Raw genomic sequence first — 16,821 nt, 5'->3', positions numbered from 1 at the left:
GTCAAGTCAGGAGAATTCAGCGACAGAAGCAGAGGACACATTTTAAAATGGTGAATAAATCACAGTATTTAATAGAATAACTCACAGGGCAGTAAACTCAGGGAAACTGTTGTGGGGACAGTTCTGGCTGCTTGGTCAAGAAATTTATGAATTTATAAGAGAAGAATAGGTTGTAAGGCTTGCCAGGTATAATTGGTGCAACTAATGTTATTAATTTATTTTTGGCAGTAAAACACATACTGAATTTTCACTGAATGCCGGGATCCATACTGGATGATATGGGGAGATGAAAGAAGCTAAAACCATGGCTCCTATCTTTAGGGAAATGATAATTTTCTAAGGAAGAGAGAAGACGCATATACCCTTAGCTCTGACATGACATAAGAGAATGTCCGTAAAATCAATAACAAAGTGCAAATAGTAGCTTGTAGAATTTAAAGACAGATGAACTCGTGCTGAAAATTTGAAGCAGGAGGGAACGACTGTCACATAGTAGAGGTTCTGAGACCTTTTAGTGGAGTGATGTCTGCTGGTACTGGAACCGATTCATTCAGTAGTTATCCAATTAAAGCAAACATATTGCACTCACCACCTATGATTGGGATATTTGCTACATGGTTCCATGTGATGTGATGCTATCCGATCACTTAGTCCTTCCAGCCATGGGAATGTACACTGATTTCCAGTTTCCCATACATCCCACCTCTAAACTGTGCTCTTCCTGTAACGCTTTTATCCTGTAATTTTGTTTGCATGAGAGCTGGAAAAGATGTAGGGACCTTAGAGACAACGCTGGAGTAATGTTTCCCCTTCTCCTTTCAGATCATTCTTCACTCTATGCACAAATACCAGCCTCGGGTTCATGTGATTCGCAAGGATTTCAGCAGCGACCTTTCACCCACCAAAGCCGTTCCTGTTGGGGATGGAGTGAAAACATTCAACTTTCCTGAGACCGTGTTTACCACAGTCACAGCCTATCAGAACCAGCAGGTAAGAGGCTGCCTTGGAGAGTCTCCTGCTGCAGCCGCTTTTAAAGGAGTTTACTCATCCTTTTGTAAGAAGTGCTTAGTCCTTCTGCATGGCACTGAAATGCTGGAATGAGAGACACCAGGCTGGCGGCGCACACGCGGCACTGGTGATGACAAGGGGGTAATGTCTAGTAGCAGCTGTCAGAGTCTAGATTTAGATCAGAGGCAAGATCTTTGACCAGGAGGACCAAACCTCCTAAGTCATTTTCATGTCTCTCTGTACTTGTACCCATGTTTCGTGATCTCTACTACATCCTGGCAAATGTTCCTCATCACTTGAAATTCCTGAGGTTTGATTCATTCCTTCCCTCTTATCCTCTCCGTGGAGCCGTCCATCAGGCTACATCAAAGTCATCAAGCCTCTCAAACTCTATGTCAGACCCACTGCTTCCATTTACACTTTCAGACTAAATTGGCCTCCATGTGTTCACCAGCCACACCCTAAGATGTGTATGTTTTTATCTTAGTAATATATTCATTCATTCCATTAATGTTTATTGAGAATTTACGATATTCTAAGCTTAGCAGATGAAGGCATTTCTCCCTAAGAAAAGAAGAGTTTTAGTTGAGTGAAAGACACATAAATACATAATGATAATACAGTGGAATAACTTAACAACAGAGATGTGGACACAGTTTTTTGTTTGTTTTTTCGTTTTGGTTTGGGGAATGAGGGAAGTTTTTGTGGAAGAACTGATGCTTTTTCTGACATTGAGACACTAATTAGCCAGTGAGTGGGTGAGGGGAAGAGAGAGGCCAAGTCTGGAATTACTGTGGGCATTTCTAAACAATGTTCTTTTTCTGAGGAGGGTGACTGGTTGGATTCACAAGTGATCTCACTTTATGCAGTTCTCTGAAAGTTGTATGTGAATCTCATTTTTGTAAGTTAGATTGTATTTCATATTTTGGTAAATTGTCTAATTCGTAGGATCCTGCAGTGAATTCTTTTCTACAACAGAGTTTTTGCTTGTTTATTTAGCTTGAAAATCTGCTTACTTTTATTTTGGGCCTGCTTGGAGCAAAATGGACGTATACTATAGTACTTAATACCTTTTATATTGAATACTGTGCTCTGACAAAGAAAGCAATGAGGAAAAACATTCATTTACTAAATATTTATCAAGGGCTTAGTATGTAACAGGCAGATGAAGGTGAGTTATACAATCTTTAGTTCATATACAGTAGAAAGAATTTTTCTATCTTTCATGGCACATCCTGATAAAATTCCTTAGATGCTTTTTACCTTCAGGGGAATTTGATATACAACAACCCTTTAGTCCAATAAATGTTAAGTGCTCTATGGTTGCTGGGCTTTCTCAGCAGCTGTAAAGTGTTCCCAACTTTGGACTTTCCTTTTAGATGCCGCATTTGATCTAAAGTAGAAGAAGAGCTTTAGTTTGCCATGGACTCTATTTTAAAATTATTAAGCCCTCTCGAACTCTTCAGATAGTAAAATTGCAGAGACCATGGAGAGTCCTTACAGAAAACTTCAGTAATCAAGATGTTTTAAGCTCTGATGCTAGATAGAGCAGCACTATAGACATGGCTTTTGAGCAAATGGAACTTTGGGATTAACTGTGTTACAGAAAAGGGGGAATATAAGTCTAAGTTCTTCGGAAATTTGGATTTTTTCCAAGACCACCCCAGCCACCATTTTTATCATTACTTTCTCATGAAGACAGACAGATGTGGCAATAAATATGACTCAAGAACGTAGTTTGTAGAGCAAACTAGAACACCGATAAATGACCATTCTACTGCCTCACTGAGATCGGTTCTAGAGGCCAAGAAGGGTCAGTATAACCCAAGCTAAAACTAAAAACCTACAGCTCACTGTGAAGACCAAACATGGGTACCTGAAATCCCTTTCACTTCCTCTGCATTATTTCACAGTGTTCCTGCACCTGAGTACATTCTATTCATATAAATATTTTGTCTATATTTGGACTTGAGTGGGGCAGTGGTGGTTTGGTGGGGGTAGGATGCCATGACTAAGATCGTGGGACTTGGTAGTAGGCATATCTAGTTTGGTTTCTGACCTTTTCACTGGTGAATTGTGTGACCTTAAGCAAGTTTCTTAACCCCTTTCAACTTGTGTTTCCTGGTCTGAAAATGTCCTGACCTCATAGAATTATAAGGACTAGACGAGGGAACCTGCATTAAGTCACTGACACAAACCTGGCATCAAATTGTCAGTAGTCAGCCTACATTGCTAAATACCTGCACCTGCACAGGCATGAAGGCTAGTGGGGAATAGAGGCAATTTTAAAGAATAAATTGCTCATTAAGAAGAAAGTAGATTCTTGGGAATTGGAGGAGCTACATGGGCTCTCGAAGGTATTATATTCAATAGGTAACTACCTTGATCTCTCTGTTCTCATGTCACGTTAGTGAATTCATGATGTGCTGACATTCAAAATAGATGAGTCATTCTCAATTCTGCCCATTTTAAAATCTAGATAACAGCTTTTGCCTGTTTAACAAGCCTCCAGTCCCTGGGTAAATCAAGTGTGATTGTTTAACATTCCCTTTAGCTGTGTAGATATGATTTAATAGGATACAGTGCCTTCTAATAAAGCAAACTAACCTCAGGTCTCTCCCCCAGGAATCTTGAGGTCTGCATCCTGTCAGATCTGTTACCTAAAAATAATTTGCAGACTTGTCATGAAGATGCTGGGTAGCATAAACTGTTCTCTTTTGTGAGCTATATTCAGTGATTACCGTGTTTTTATTTCCTTCAACCTTCTAGATTGAGAACAAATAATATTTTAAAGCAAAGTTGTTTACTTCATTTTTTTTTTAAAGGGAAGGGTTAGGAAGGCAATGAGAAAGGAAAGAGAGAAGAGTCAGTGATAGATCCTCATTGCTCTCAGGGACTTGTTCGGAGGAGCACAAGTCAGGAAGGACAATGGAGGGAACGGAACTGAAATGAACTGTTGCCTAGCCTTCCTAAGGAAAGGCAGTGTCCTGTTCCACAGATAGCAATGGGTTAGGCATTTGGAGACCTGGGTTTTGGTCCTAAATTCTCCACTAGCTACCTGTGTCACTCTGAGCAAGCTATTTTCTCTTTCTGGGCTTCAGTTTGTTACTAAAATGTCATTTATTTTATGGAATAATGATGGCAGGAGATAATAGAGAGCTGTTAATTCTCTTTATCTGGTAGAATAAAAAATTGTAATGCCAATGTTGATCCTTCACATGTTGGAAGGGGAGGGGATTAGAATTGGCCTATGACATTTTGAAGCCCACAAGCCACTAATTAGGAGGAAGGACCCTTCCATTTCCATAATTCGAAGATATTTATAGTCTATGCATAGTACTGACTACATGCTTGGAAAATGACTGAATAATTAGCCAGCATACCTCTACTACCAGTTTCCTTATGTATCCGTGGTTCTGCTTCCTTGGATATAAGTAGGAGTGAAGTGTGAAGAAAGAGTTTCTATTTTCATGAAATAGTTTATGCTTTTCTTTCCCCCTTTCCCATTCCTTCTCACCCTTGCTGACTGATGCATAGACTCCCAGGGCCGCTAGCATACTGAAGTTATTATTACTATTATTTGCTCTTGGAGTGCCAACTTGGCAGGCTTTTCACAGAGAGGAAAGTACACCATGCCCAGACTCTCATCATGGAGAACAAGGTGGTAGAAGCGGGAATAAAGGTGATTCTACACTTAATGCTTTTCCTTGGAAGAGGCTGACGCCAATATGTCCTCATGGAATTAGCAGGAAATTTCCACTGCAGAGTCTTTGTCTTTTCTAAGGGAAAAAGTCTGCTGAACCTTGATTTGTTTTTCTTTTTTCCAAACAGGAAACTAGATTTCAAAATGACACAGCCATGTTCTCCTCAGGTAATACAGTCTTATTTCTTGATGAGAATTGGCTACATGAACTACATAGGAAGTCTGAAACCACAGCCAGTGTTGTATAAGCAAATTCAATAGGATTTCTGAGCCACTCATTAGATCCTGAACTATTGAGCCAGTTTTGCTCTAACTTTCCAATCAAATTAGTGCAGAATTTTTTTTTATGTTGGCTTAAAATTTTTTTTTTATCCTGATGGAATGCTTTGCAAGCAATATGGTAAAAAAAAAAAAGAATAAGAATGTTAATAAGGGAAGTCTCTTTGAGCCTTGGTCCTGTAAAATTATGCTGAGAATATTCAGGTTTCATTTTCTTTGTAGGTTGTGCTATTTATGTCTGCACTGTGCGTGGTGAGGTATACCTCATTTATTAACTGCCTCTATGTTACTAGGCAAAATAGGGAGGGAAAATGATTAAAATGAATGGTGGCAAGCCAGTAATTACCCCCTTGTATCCCATAGTCTTCAATAACTCAGACTACACACATCAGTATAACGTTATGGAAGGAAAATCAGGGAAGAAAAATGCTTCCACAACCTCTGTATTTTCCATGTTTCCTCATTATCATCAGACCAAGTTTGAGCATGACTGCTGTGGCATAGCTTTAGCTACAATGGAAATTACTAATAGACCTTGTTCTGACTGGAAAGACATTCAAGACTTTCGTCTGTAATGCCTACAGTGAAAGCAAATGGGATTGGGGGAGTTGTTTGATTTGTATCCTCTAAGGCTTGTGATGGCTTTGGGACTGGTGATTTCTGTTTCCCGCATCCTCATTCATTCATTTACTCCCTCACTCCATGCATTCACTGAACAAATATTCATTGAGCATGAATAGCATGTCATATTCGGTTCTGCTTCATAAAATGGTATATCAAATAGACAGGGTTCCTAGTTGTAGTCTAGGGGGAGAGACACATAGTAAATATGTAAACAACAAAATAAATGTGTAATTACCAACTGGGTTAAGAGTAAAGATGGAGTTAAAGAGGGTGTAGTTAAAGAGAGTGGCAGAAATATCCTATTTTGGAGGGATGGATCAAGGAAGATGCCTCTCAGGAGATAACATTTAGATTCAGACTTAGAATGAGGGGTCAGCTATATGAAGAGTACAGAAGAGAGCATTTCAGTCTGGAGGTAGAGTGCACGTGAGGAATCTGAGCAGGAAAAGAGCAGGGCACATGCCAGCACTGAGAGCAGCTCAGGTTGCCTGGAGCCTGGGGACCAGAAGCAGGGGAGGGTGGGTGGGGATGAAGAGATAGGCAGGGGTCAGGGCATGCTGGCCCCGCAAGGCCAGGCAAGGAGTTTGGATTGAATTCTGAGCACAGTGGTAGGCACTGAAGGAATGACATCGTCCAACTATGGTGCGTTAACCAAGATCGCTTTGGTTGCTGAATGAAGAGATTGGACAGGGAAAAGAGTGGAAGAAGGGAGATCAGTTTGAAGAGTATTTAGAGTGGTTTAGTCAAAATACGACACTGACCTGGTCTAAGGTGACGAGGTGGAGATCGACCGCCATATTTGAGCCTAGTTGATAAATATAATTGAGGGGAGGGTTGAAAATTAACTATTCAAATGAGCTTCGCCTCCTCCTCCAGACGGCCTCTAGATGTACGGTGCATGGGCAGGGGTGGAGGCAGTGAGGTTTCTGAGCCCTCACTGTGGTTGCTTGTGGACCCCTGTGCTGTTCTCTGGGCCTCACTGGCCTCTGCTGGGGTGGGGTCAGGTCTGGGCTGGTCCTGGGGTTCCTTGTGTTGATTTGTTTTACTGGCAGGAGACTGCTGACCTTGTGCTTTTGTGTTCTTGCCTCAGTTGGACCTCCTGGGCCTCCCTGAATGACTCAGCCTCACCTCAGTTCTCATCCAGGGCCTCTGTTTGACTCCTGTCTGGACTGTAGCACCTCTATGTCGGGGTCACCCTGCCTTCCCTGTCATGGCATGTGAGGACCTCTGAGTCCCTGACCCACTGCCAAAGGGCCATGGAAGGCTTGGGGATCCTAACTCAGGCCTCTTCCTACAGCACTTATACTGGTGCAGCCACCCCCCATGTGTGTATGGAGGTGACCCTGCTCGTGTTCCTCTGAGTCTCCCCCACCGCCCTTGGATTTTGGTTTGAGTAGAAAGCTAAGGCACATGTAAGTCTAACTGATTGCTTCTCTCCTGTCTCTCTCCTCTCTTCTCATGTTCCCCTGGAGTGGAAGGGGAGGATTTTTACTTCTTTTTCTACCTGGTGAGAATTCACCTTATGCAACATCCTTGTCTCCTGTAGGACAGCAACCTGTCATTTGCATCCCTTTCTATACTGAGTCTACCAGGAGTTTCTTGATATGGAAACCATGGGACTATTAGAAACTAAGGATTATTGAGGTTGTGAATACATTGATTTATTCCTCCAAAATACTCTCATTGTTACCCTTGCTATTTGTAGATATAGCCTAAGTTGTCAGCACAAGCATTAACTGGGATCATAATTCGGTTTGGATAGCTAGAATTGCTCTCTTCTACCTATAGGGTATCTAAATGTTGCAGGGTAGTAAAGGCTTTTCATGATGTGGCCTCAGGCCAGCATCTCAGCTTTCTTTCTCACTGCTTCTCTTCCTGTACCCTGTGCTCTGGTCAAATTGGAATCTTCAGTGTTTCTCAAAAATGCTTCATTCCTTCCCACTTCAATTCTATGGCTTACATAGGACCTTTCTTCTGAAATGCTTCCCTTGTTCCTGTCTCCCCTTTTTGCTGTTTTCATTAAAATCCTATGCATCCTTCCCAGCTTGGCTCACGTGCTTCCACTAAAGTGAAACCCCAGAGCCTTTCAGCTCGGAGCAATTACTGCTTCCTCTAAGCTCTTGGGGCACTTTACCTTTATTTCAAACCTTATCACTTTCTGTTTTACATTGTAATTATTAATATGTATGTCTTCTTTTTTCTCCTCAATTATAAACTTCTTGGGGGCGATGATACACAGCCGTATACTGACTGTCTGCCACGCTGTCACCTGTGCTACCTGTCACATTGCTTTGCACACAAAAGGCGCTTGATAATAAATGAATGATGAGCAGCACGGTCACACTTCATAAAGCGGTCCAAATCCCACAATAAAAGCTTTGGAACAAGTAGAGAGGTGTTGTGTTTCCTAACATTTGGTGTCATTTGTCTATTAAATCTCCATGCAGACTCCTTGGCCTGTGATACAGGGAGCTGTGGGGAACTGGTTTTCAACCATTTCTCCCAGGACCGTGAAATAGAAGGTCGTTATATTTACAGGGGTCTGTGCCCCCAAAACATAGCAGCACAATCGTATATCAGCAACCCCTAACATAAATGAGTCAGACAGGATAAGCCAACTTGAAGGAGAAAATAAAGTATTATAACCCCAACTTGAAAAGAAAATATGGTGTGTGGTTTATTGCTGTGGATTATGGAGGAAGAAAGAACTGATTTTAAGTCAACAACAGAAAAGCAGTGACAATCTTTAAACTCAATACAATATTCACAGGGCAGACGCTAGACTTGAGAAAGCCAAAGCTTCAGGCTCCTGCTCTGGTCTATAAAATAGATGTCAAATTGCTTTTGCTTCATTGTGAGTGCTACATTATTAGTGTGCCACTCTAGAGGCAAAGGACGTTTAGGGGGGAAAAAAGCTTTGGTACTTTCAAGTCAGAGTCTGTCAGAATCTCACATTGCGTTTTAAAGACCTTTAGAATGTGGCTTTGGGAAATTCCACTCTGACGAAGTGAGACAGAAGAGGGACTTGGAAAGATTTGCAACACAAGAAACAACTTCAGCCGTCCTAGTCATAAATTCTACAGTGATCAGGAATGGGAAGATGGTCTTGAAAATGAGATCCCCTTCTTTTCAGAATTACCTTCTACTGAGTGACTTTCCTCCTTTCCTGAACTCCTTAACCCCCACCTCTAAGTCTCTATCGCTTGAATGTAGCGAGTCATTAACATCAGGTTCAGACAGAAGGTATCCAAATGCCTCCCGTGACAAAGGCTAAAGGCGGAAACACAAGAGCGCAGATGGAATTCGTTGGTCAGGCCATTCTAGTCTGGAGGCGAGAGGGTAATATATACGGTTGCAGAGTGGGAGGGGACTAAGATAGGATGCAATAGAGAGGGACTCTTGCACTGAGTGGAGGTCGAACCAGATATCTGCTAAGGACCCATCCAACCGAGGTCACACAACTGTTTGCACTGGATTTGCTTAGCCTTATGAAGCTGCTTCTTTGTTTCTCCTGAGTGGCTTGTGGGACTTGGAGACTGGGTGAGTTGCACTGTGTCCTGCCCCATCCCGTCCCACATTTGTAGATTTTTCTTTGGATGCAACCTTGACAAAAGTCCAGCTACTTTTTTGTGTCTTTTTACAAGACCATTTTAGGTCATCAAATGAACAACCCCTAGCGGCAAGAAAGGCACAACTTAAGTGAAATGGGAAATGCAGTCAACTATTTGGTTCTTTAAGGCTGAGGCAGGTTGTCTGGTGACCTGATTGCACCTGATTGGATTGACTGAACCCATTCATTCGTTCTTCACTCACTTGCTCACTCATTCATTTACTCATTCATTCAACAAGCATGTTTCAACTGTCTCCTGTGTGTCATGCACTATGGATCTGACCACTGTCCAATTTTCCATTTTGCTACCTTTGTTTGTCTGGGCAAGTGATTTATCACCATTTTGGGGCAAGGATGGAGAGCTTACAGAGTCGCATACTGGGAAAACCTTGGTTTTTAGGGAGATGTGGGTCAGAGGGGTCAGACGTCTGTGTGCCAGGACCAAGTCCTGTATCAACTTCAATCTAAATCTCAAACTAAGAGGAAACTAAATAAAAACAACAGCTGTTGTTAACAGAGTGATTTTTATTAACGTTCTAGGAGCAACCAATAAAGAAGTCAGTTAATATAAATACAATTCATGCTTTTTTTGTTTGTTTCCAGATCACCAGATTAAAAATTGACAGAAACCCTTTTGCTAAAGGATTCAGAGATTCTGGAAGAAACAGGTGAGCAAACTGGGCAAGAGACTCACTGACCTTTCTTTTCTATATGACATTCTTTTTTCCAAGCCCCATTGGTGGCTTCTGGCTCTGGTTTTTTGGAGAACGTTTGCATGCTAGGTAACTGTGCTGCTGCAGGCAAAGAGAAATGGGTAGTTGATCCAAGAATCAAAAAGCTGCCCCCCAGAGGTTGAACTCTCCAAATTCTTTGTTAACACACTGTAAATCATCAGATTGAATCCCTCCTGGTGTTTTTCTCCCTGCATTGTACTTGGTAATTTAGTCACTTAAAACAAATTTGACAGTGATTTATTGTCATTAGAAGATTGCAACTTTTTCTGATAAGTGTCTATAGGTGGCTACAGCAACTATAGTAATATCTCTTTTATATTTCATTATCAGGAAAAAAGGAATTGTGGACAAATAAAATTTTTCAGAAAAGTATTCCCTATAAGAGCTAAAACTTCGTTTAAAAATTGACCATTTTTCTCCTAGGAAATATTTCCAAACTCTACTAGATGTTTTCTGCTTTAGTAAAGAGAGTTTATAGAACACTCTTTCTTGATGACCCAGCATCATCATTATGATTAGGTTGTTATACTGTGGAACTCTTAGGAATTGGTGACGTTTGTAGGACTATTTGCGCCTGTTGTAAATAGCCTTAGGGACTGTGGTATTTTTCTGGTTAACTCTGCTTCTGTCTAAATCCTTCCTGTCTCATTCTTCATCTATAAAATTAAAATCTGTTATTCACAGAGAGTTAGGAGAGAGCTGAAATCGGCAGGGAAAGCAGATACATCGAAGATTATTCAATCAGAAAATTTCATTTTATATAAACTATACTGAAACAGCAAATATGACACATGTGTCCTGTAAGTGCGTAGACCTTGCAATAACTATTTACTTTAATGTTCAGACATTTTCCTAATTTGGGGGCCTTTTTTTTTACATCTGAATGACACAGTTTGTCAGGATTTATCTTTGCTATTTTCTCTTCAAGAGTTTTCAGATAAACTATCTAATATTATATTTAGAATCACTTCGTGAACTGTGTAGCACATTATATTAGAACCTAGTTTATGCTAAAACTCAGATGCGTGTAGTGATCATTTTCTTTACAAAATGATTTATGAAAGCACTTTTTATGAAACTTTTTATCATATTTAAAATACACTTAGATTTCTTTAAAATTTTATTTTCCTCAGAATTTTTGAACGTCACATCTATTAAGTAAAATTCACTTGAACTTCTGGTTTGAAGATGACAAAATTGAGTAATATTTTCTAGGTCAAGCAACTGGTTAGTCGTATAGCCTCAGGCATATGGACTCCAGGCTGAATGCTTTCCAGTTAATGACTCTTTGTTTAAAATAAGAGGCCTTTGTTTTCAAAATTTAGCCAATGAAGAAGCCAATGCTTATTCCTTCCATTTCAGATAGACAGTCCTCTTCCTCCCAATTAGTTTCTATTCCATGTCCAGGTCACAAAACATGCCTGTGAGCCATTTCCTGTTGCCTCCTTTTCAGGGCTCTGCCTTCTGGGCTTATTGAGGAACTTGTTAGTGATAAGGCGCTCAAATAGAAGCTGGCCTTTCATAAAGAAGCCTCTAGGGTGTTTAAGATCTTTAGCTTGGGGTTCACGCATGTGTTTCAGGAGTTCTGTGAGTTCCCAGATATTGAAAGGAAACGTGTGTGTGGATGAGCCGTGTGCATTTTTCTGGGGAGAGGTTTACAGCTTTCTTCAAATTTTCAAAAATGTCTATGACCAAAAGTTAAGAATTTCCACTCTAGACATCACCATCTGTCTCCAGAGACCAACCCTACTGACTTTAGTTATCCAACTACTTTCTTTTTCTTTCCTTCTGCATCTCCAGTGGCATTTAGTATTTGTTTATTTTATTCTTGGCACTCCAAAGACTGCTTTCTTTCTGTCTCTTTTTTCTTTGCTTTGTCATCCCATTGGATTCCTTGTTTTTCAGAGGCATGACTTAGAACAGAAAATTGGAATAGAGTGGCTGTATTGACCAGCATTAGAGCTTGCGCTGGGAATTGGAGCCACGCTTTAATCTTGAGATTAAGACCTTGTGTCTTGAAGCATTTGTCTCTGGTTAGGAAATTGTGATGACAGCTCAGTTAAAGTCCCAAGGTTCTTCTGTCCTCTCACTGGGCTAGAAAGGACCTTGACACATCATTTGGCCCTGGCCTGTGTCTGCCTTAAGGCTGGTGAATATCTTACTGCTCAGGACAGACAGTTACTTGCCTGTCCTGCCTGTTGGGCTGCTCTTCTCTGTAAGAACTCCAGGAAAGCAAAACTATGGATCTTCATTAGCCCATGTCAGTGCCTTATTTATTTATTTCTGATCGCATGGAAATTCTTCATTGTGTCCTATTAAATCTTCAGGCTGTTTTAAGTAATATCAGTAATTATAGAAGTTATTTGTGATTGAACACTTGCTGTGTTCCAGACCTTTTACTTACATTCTTTCTAATCTTTAAAGCAACCTGTATTTTACAAATGAGGAAACAGGCTCCGAGAGTTTAAGCAGCTTTCCTAGTGTCACACAGTAAATTGAAGAAGGGATGAAAACCCAAGTCCATCTGATGTCAAAGTCTGTGCGCTTTGTGCTTTATCATGCTAACAGTTTAAACTTGACTCATTTTATCTTCAACAGATATCGAGAATAGAGCTCTTTCTCTAAACCCCCTTCATCCACTTAAAGATCCTACTCAAGTAGCCAGAACCTTCTCTTTTCCACATAAATCAACCTATATTCTCTGTCTGTGTAGACTCTTCCCCATGACTGTGTCATTTACTTTCTATATCCCAAAAAAGGGTTCCATAGTCAAGGACAGGAAGTCAGGCTGAACGTCCCTAGCAGGTGAAACTGTGATATGAGGAGACTGAAGTCACCTGTGTCATGAAGGGACAAGGATGAATTAGGGAAGGTAGAAGCCATTTTCATCCTCCAGCACTCTGGGAAGCTAGACTAAAATCAACTTGTTGGGACAAGTATTGAAGCCCTTATATTTTCTCTTTAAAAAGCTCAAAATTACCTGATGATCACACTTTAACTCTCACTAGCTGCCTGCAGGATGAGGGCAAGAATTATTAATGCCATTTTGCAGATGGGAAAATTGATGGCTGAGGATATAGAGGATTATTTATAAATCTTTGGGAAGAGGTGGCCTGTGCCAAAACCAGAATCCAGTTAGTTCACCACCTTCCCAGCAGTGCCCACCAGTGCACCATCGCTGGCCCTGCTTGTGCTAACACAGTTCTTCTCATAAATCTGTGATTTTCCCCATGCATTTTCGACATCAAATGACTCGTACAGATGAGCATGGTTTGATGAGTTGCATAGAAATGTACCCCAAACATACGGATTACATTTCCTTGAAAAACACATGAGCTTAAAAATTAGGGGGGAAAGTGCTTGGCCAATATTTTTTGGTTTTGTAGAACACAAAACATTTGTGGAATACTTTGGAGTTACAGAAATTGCCAAACCTCAAACCAAAACACGTTCAGGTTTGTCGATCTCAATCCATGCCAGTGCGATCCCGAGGCTCCAGAAGAGAGTGTGAGAGGAAAGCTGGGGAGGACACAGCCGCCCACTGCACTCTCTTGAAATGCCTCTCACGAGTCTCTCTCATCCTGCAAGCCTCTCACTGCAGGGCAGTCAGAAGCTGGCTGGGTTCACAACAGTGCCCTCTGAGTGTCGAGAAGAACTTGAGGCAGCTGTGGCCAGGACACTTAGTCCCCGTTCTTATTTGAATGAAAAGAGATATCCATGAGAAGTATTCCTGGCTTCTAGCCCCATCACTTTCTCCTTCCCCTCAGCGGGAACCAAGGTGACTGATGTGACTGCTGAGTCTGGAACTCTTTGGGACCCGCTTGTCTGCAGAAAGTGTACCATCTGGGCTCTTTCCACTGTGTGGTAAGCCCAGCAGAGGAGGCCTGCAGTTCTGGGAAGTCAGCTTATTTCAGGGAGTTCTAGCTCACTCCAGCCTTCACACCTATGTTATAGTCTCCAGACACTTTTTATCAATAATAAAACTGGTATTTTGGTCTCTACTACATCAGTCTCCTAGGTCTTTCTTGGAAGTTTATTCTGAGTTCAAATGAGGACAAGGGATGATGTGCATTGGGCCATGCAGAACCCCAACAGGAGTTCTAGTGAGTTCACTGTGTCAGCTCTGTGATATCACCATCATCAGAGCCCATCATAGTTCCTCCTGTTTTTTTTTTTTTGTGTGTGGTACGCGGGCCTCTCACTGCTGTGGCCTCTCCTATTGCAGAGCACAGGCTCCGGACGCGCAGGCTCAGCGGCCATGGCTTACGGGCCCAGCCGCTCCACGGCATGTGGGATCTTGCCGGACCGGCACACGAACCCGTGTCCCCTGCATCGGCAGGCGGACTCTCAACCACTGCGCCACCAGGGAAGCCCCTCCTGATTCTTTAAGAAGTGTCATTCTCACGCTACAGTGTGAGAAGGTCACCACCCTTCAGCCTTTACTTATGGAGCTGCTACTTTTCATTCCCATGTAATTATGTCCCTCGTTAGAAGTCTCCACCAAAGTGTGTGTGTGTGTGTGTGTGTGTGTGTGTGTTCATGTTACAGAGAAGAGTAGTAAACATATGGTTCTTTTGGAGTGGAAACACTGACAGATTTTGCTTCCAGACATTGTCTCTGCAATGGGAGGGAAATTGTTTATGTCTAAATTGTTCTACCTTCTAGACTTCTCAGAAATTATGTGGCCCAAATGTAGTTTTGGGTGGAGGGGTCAATATATATTTACCTTTAACAGGCCTAGCCCCATGGTGCAATATCCAGCATTACCTGTGGGAGATTCCTCCTATAAGGAGAAGACAGTAACACCTTCTTGTTCCTGGGGGAAGATAGATTCCCTCGGCCTGACAATAAGTTTTGTCTTGTGGTCTGTGTTCCTGGGTTCTGTCTGGCCCCTGCTAGAATGAAGACCTTTGAAGAAAGAACTCTACCTTTTTCAGCTTCCTGTTCTTAGATTTCTTTTCCTGTAGTGCCAGGTATATAAAGTAAAATAATAATCATTCATTTAGTTACAAAACATTGAACAGAGTTGACAAGTGGCAGAGAAGTTAAAAACCAGGACCTCGGGAGTGAGAAAGCCTTACCCCAAGCAAGGGTGAGTCAGGTAGAGAAAGAGTGGGGAGCTAGTTTTAGATACTAACTGAGAAAGGAAGAAAGAGTGAATCTATAAATAGTCTTTGTTTGAAAGATTAAGGGCAATTTTGATTCAAATCTGAGATGGACTGCTGCTGGAAGACACTGATCTAGCTTAACTGTAGATTAGGCATGCACACCCTTCAGGCCATCTGAGCTGGCTCTGCACAGTGGGTGCATGTCTGTGCTGCCTGGCTCCCTGGAGAAGGAAGACACCCAGCAAGTTCCAGAGGCATGAGCCTCAGGAAAGAAGGGCTCGCAGAGGATGAGCCCAAGCAGAGTGAGGTTTGGTTGAGAAAAGTCAGTAGCAAAATGAGAGGTCAAATTACTTCTTTGGTGATGGCCACCCCAATGGTTCAGTTCTTTCCAAAGAGAAGACGAAGGGCATGAGGCTGAAGAGAAGCAGTAGTCTTTGCACTGAGTCTCATGGTTGAGAAGCAGCCTCGGGATGTCTATCTGTCCACGTGCCTGGGGAGCCCACTGTGCTCAGCTAGAGGGAGAATTGCCACTGCAGAGACCTTGCACTTGAAAGGGGATAGACAGATGAGCATAAGGAAGGAAGACTCTGTGGGTGTCAGCCCACATCTAAAGTGAAAACCTTGTCCCTGTGAGGAGTGGCTGCCAAGATTTTACCGAAAGCCCGAGTAAGCTTGGGAACTTTTATATAATTCCCAGTGACTTCCTCCGAAGCAAACACATACATAAAGAGGGGAGGATTAAAATTATGACCTGTCAAGTGGAGTGAAGGTTCTATGAACTTGTTTTAGAGGTGCCGTGGACTCTGTGACCCTGGGTTCTCCTCTGTCAGCAACCTTCATCCTGTCTTGACCTTGGGATCTACCTGTACTTCCAGCTTCCATAGTATCTAAAACAACTGCAAGGGGGATTGTCCCAGGTGACATGGTTTCCTCCAGATGCTCCTTACTGGCCTGGTGCTCCAGAAGCCACTGCTATGGCTGCATGACAGTTCCCCCTTGGACTGGCCCTTCTGTAGTCCAGGGAGTTGCTGTAGCTTTTTGGGAGGGTGTCTTTGTCTCTGTGGAGTTCTCCCCTGGAGGCTTGAACAAGGACACTCAAATTCCACAAGGCAGGGACTGTCAGAAAGGGTCAGTGGCAGGCCCTGTATCATGGGGAGGTTGGTTTACATGGGAAAGCAGTTTTAATAGGTTGTCCCTCACTAAAAAAACAATAGGGCCTATTGTTTTTTTCATAGGCTAATTCTCAGAGTGTTTCCAGCAAGCACTGCTGTTTGCTGGGAATGTGGCTGGTGACAGTCGTTCCCGTGCCTAGTGTCCCTTACATGTGTCGGGGGATGGTGATCTAAAAATGGAGCCATTCGGTGCATCACGGGAATGGATGTATTTACTTGCTGGAAGAGGATGCTTAACGAGGCTAAGACTTAACCCAAAGGAAGGAATCTCTACTGGTTGTGGGGAAAGTATTTGGGAGTAGAGATTTGTTTGTGATGCCCCCTCTTAAGCAGCTGCTGTCCCAAGGCCACGTTCACAGAGTGAAGAGCCACTTCCTTGGCACGATGGGAACTCCTGTCAAGGTCCAGCCCCTCCTCACAACACCCAACAAAGACAAGTATGCAGACAGAAAGAGGACTGTGAAATGAGGAATTAAGAGTGCTGAAAGTTAACAGGAGGGAAGAGGAAAAAAGATTAGCTCCAGGGCCAGATCATCCTTGCTTAGATCCAAAAGAAACAACTTTTCTCTGGGAGTCAAGGTAC

The 16,821-nt window shown here is 42.3% G+C and overlaps 1 protein-coding gene across 1 annotated transcript in view; it reads left to right on the top strand.

Moving 5' to 3' along the window:
- TBX15 (T-box transcription factor 15) overlaps nucleotides 1-16,821 on the top strand; it is a 99,389-nt gene that overhangs the window by 65,715 nt on the left and 16,853 nt on the right. Inside the window, exons 5-6 of the mRNA XM_024764912.1 lie at nucleotides 823-990; nucleotides 9,828-9,892. Coding sequence (XP_024620680.1) covers nucleotides 823-990; nucleotides 9,828-9,892 — 233 coding nt within the window. The remainder of the gene's footprint in view (nucleotides 1-822; nucleotides 991-9,827; nucleotides 9,893-16,821) is intronic.

The sequence above is a fragment of the Neophocaena asiaeorientalis genome, unplaced genomic scaffold (assembly GCF_003031525.2).
Source record: "Neophocaena asiaeorientalis asiaeorientalis breed wild unplaced genomic scaffold, Neophocaena_asiaeorientalis_V1.1 scaffold62, whole genome shotgun sequence".
Taxonomy (NCBI): domain Eukaryota; kingdom Metazoa; phylum Chordata; class Mammalia; order Artiodactyla; family Phocoenidae; genus Neophocaena; species Neophocaena asiaeorientalis.
This window is presented reverse-complemented; position numbering and strand designations above follow the sequence as displayed.